The sequence below is a fragment of the Myotis davidii genome, unplaced genomic scaffold, assembly GCF_000327345.1.
Source record: "Myotis davidii unplaced genomic scaffold, ASM32734v1 scaffold993, whole genome shotgun sequence".
Taxonomy (NCBI): domain Eukaryota; kingdom Metazoa; phylum Chordata; class Mammalia; order Chiroptera; family Vespertilionidae; genus Myotis; species Myotis davidii.
Window position 1 is genome coordinate 1,814,707 of NW_006285483.1, and position 2,794 is coordinate 1,817,500.

At 38.4% G+C, this 2,794-nt stretch overlaps 1 protein-coding gene and 1 long non-coding RNA gene across 6 annotated transcripts in view; one reads left to right on the forward strand and one right to left on the reverse strand.

Annotated features, from left to right (window-relative positions):
• The window catches only part of TRIM37 (tripartite motif containing 37), a 91,202-nt gene that overhangs the window by 60,496 nt on the left and 27,912 nt on the right, over positions 1 to 2,794 (forward strand). For 4 of the 5 annotated variants that reach the window (XM_006756189.2, XM_015559078.1, XM_015559077.1 and 1 more), the window contains exon 22: positions 788 to 906. In XM_006756189.2, the coding sequence (XP_006756252.1) occupies positions 788 to 906 (119 nt within the window). Of the gene's footprint in view, positions 1 to 787; positions 907 to 2,794 lie in introns of those variants that run through there. The other variant, XM_015559079.1, reaches the window with a different exon arrangement.
• LOC107181909 overlaps positions 1 to 2,794 on the reverse strand; it is a 24,917-nt gene that overhangs the window by 9,319 nt on the left and 12,804 nt on the right. Inside the window, exon 2 of the long non-coding RNA XR_001512617.1 lies at positions 1,377 to 1,383. This is a non-coding gene — a long non-coding RNA (uncharacterized LOC107181909). The remainder of the gene's footprint in view (positions 1 to 1,376; positions 1,384 to 2,794) is intronic.

Below are 2,794 nucleotides of genomic sequence, written 5' to 3' on the forward strand. Positions count from 1 at the left end.
GTGGCCAGGCTGACTTGGGGGAACGGCCGTGAGTGTTTGGCAGTCCGGCCCCACCCCTTGGTTTAACTCCTGGTCAAGGGGATAATTTGCACATTAGCCTTTTATTATATAGGATAGGATGTATGTCTTCTCAGTTTTTATGCATATTTAAGCAACTGTGAGTATATAGCTTTTTTAATACAAAAGATACATTTGTTTTCTTAATAATATATCTAAAAAGTTTTTCCATATTGCTGAGAAAATATTATTTTGGACTTCTGTTTTTTAATTGAAATTTTTCTTGTAGATTCCATGCAGTTAAAAGAAATAATACATAGAATCCTGTATTCCTTAACCAGTTTCTCCTAATGATAACACTTTGTAAAACTAATACAATATCATAGCCATGATGTTGACACCAATGTAGTCCATTTTATAACCTTTGTAGTGAGTCCTCTGGTGAATTTTTAAAAATAAACTTGAGCCCGGCCGATGTGGTTGAGTTTCGACCCATGAAGCAGGAGGTCATGGTTCGATTCTGGGTCAGGGCACATGCCTGGGTTGCAGGCTTGATCCCCAGTGTGGGGCGTGCAGCAGGCAGCCAATCAATGATATTCTCTAATCGTTGAAGTTTCTATCTCTCCCTCTCCCTTCCTCTTTGAAGTCAATAAAAATATATTTTAAAAAATAAACTTGAAATTTACTACTAGACATGAGTGGCATATATCCTCAGTTTCAGGAGAAGAAAATATACAATTATTAGTGAGTAGTTATAGAAAAATATCAAGTTGTTTTCTTTTTCTTTGAGGGCTAATGTTAAAGGAGGTCGTCTGGAAGGAATGCAAATGACTGACTTGGAAAATAATTCTGAAACTGGGGAATTACAGGCTATACTGCCTGAAGGAGCTTCAGCTGCCCCTGAGGAAGGTAAGGAATGACAGGTCATAATTAGGCAGGAGGTGGGAATAATGACCTTTTTTGGTGGTGGTGGTGGTGGGGATTGGTTGGTTTAACCCTTTGTATGCCATAGGCAAGTATAGACGCAATTAAATTCAAAATATTGTGGCATGTGGGGATGGTCTCCGTTTTGGACGTGTAGCAGTTAACTGGTTAATTAAAAAGTTATTGAGGCGCCCTAGCCGGCTTGGCTCAGTGGATAGAGTGTCGGTCTGTAGACTGAAGGGTCCCAAGTTCAATTCCATTCAAGGGCACATGCCTGAGTTGCGGGTTTGATCCCCAGTGGTGGTGGGTGACTGGGGCATGCAGGAGGCAGCCGATCAATTATTCCCTCTCATCATTGATGTTTCTATCTATCTCTCCCTCTCTCTCTGAAATCAATAAAAGTGTATTTTTAAAAAAAAGCTATTGAGGCAATATCTGATGTCCTTAATGTAAACACAACATCTGTTGTGCCACTGAATTTTATTTACTAGGTCATTAAGCAAAGGGGAAGACAAAATGGATACTTGATTACATTAAAGGACATGTCTTACTAGACATTTACAGGAGGGGAAAATTTATAGATAGTTTATCTGCTTATTCAGTTAATATATTAAGCCACCTACATGACAGTCATTGAGTTTTTGTTAGATAATGCAAAGATGAAATTAAATATATTCAGTCTTATGGGGGAGACATATGCAAAACAGTAATTAGAATATTAAGTGTTAATCTTTCATCTTTTTTTAAATTAAATCTTTATTGTTCAGATTATTACAGTTGTTCCTCTTTTTTCCCCCATAGCTCCCCTCCAACCAGTTCCCACCCCACCCTCCGCCCTCACCCTCCCCCCCACTGCCCTCATCCATAGGTGTACGATTTTTGTCCAGTCTCTTCCCGCACCCTCCATACCCATTTCCCCCCAGAGAATTGTCAGTCCACTCCCTTTCTATGCCGCTGATTCTATTATATTCACCAGTTTATTCTGTTCATCAAATTATTTATTCACTTGATTTTTAGATTCACTTGTTGATAGATATGTATTTGTTGTTCATAATTTGTATCTTTACCTTTTTCTTCTTCTTCCTCTTCTTAAAGAATACCTTTCAGCATTTCATATAATACTGGTTTGGTGGTGATGAACTCCTTTAGCTTTTTCTTATCGGTGAATCTCTTTATCTGACCTTCAATTCTGAATAATAGCTTTGCTGGGTAAAGTAATCTTGGTTGTAGGTTCTTGCTATTCATCACTTTGAATATTTCTTGCCATTCCCTTCTGGCCTACATAGTTTGTGTTGAGAAATCAGCTGACAATTTCATGGGTACTCCCGTGTAGGTAACTAACTGTTTTTCTCTTGCTGCTTTTAAGATTCTCTCTTTGTCTTTTGCCCTTGGCATTTTAATTATGATGTGTCTTGGTGTGGTCCTCTTTGGAGTCCTTTTGTTTGGGGTTCTCTGTGCATCTTGGACTTGTAAGTCTATTTCTTTCATCAGGTAGGGGAAGTTTTCTGTCATGATTTCTTCAAATAGGTTTTCAGTATCTTGCTCTCTCTTCTTCTGGCACCCCTATAATTCGGATGTTGGGATGCTTGAAGTTGTCCCAGAGGCTCCTTACACTATCTTCATATTTTTGGATTCTTTTTTCTTTTTGTTTCTCCAGTTGGGTGATTTTTGCTTCTTTGTATTTCAAATCTTTGACTTGATTCTTGCAATCCTCTAGTCTGCTGTTGGAACTCTGTATACTATTCTTTATTTCAGTCCGTGTATGCTTCATTTCTAGTTGGTTCTTTATCATAACATTGAGGGTCTCATTAGATTTGTTGAGGATCTCAATAACTTTATCGGCGGCTTCTAGACAGTTCTCGAGAGACCTGTC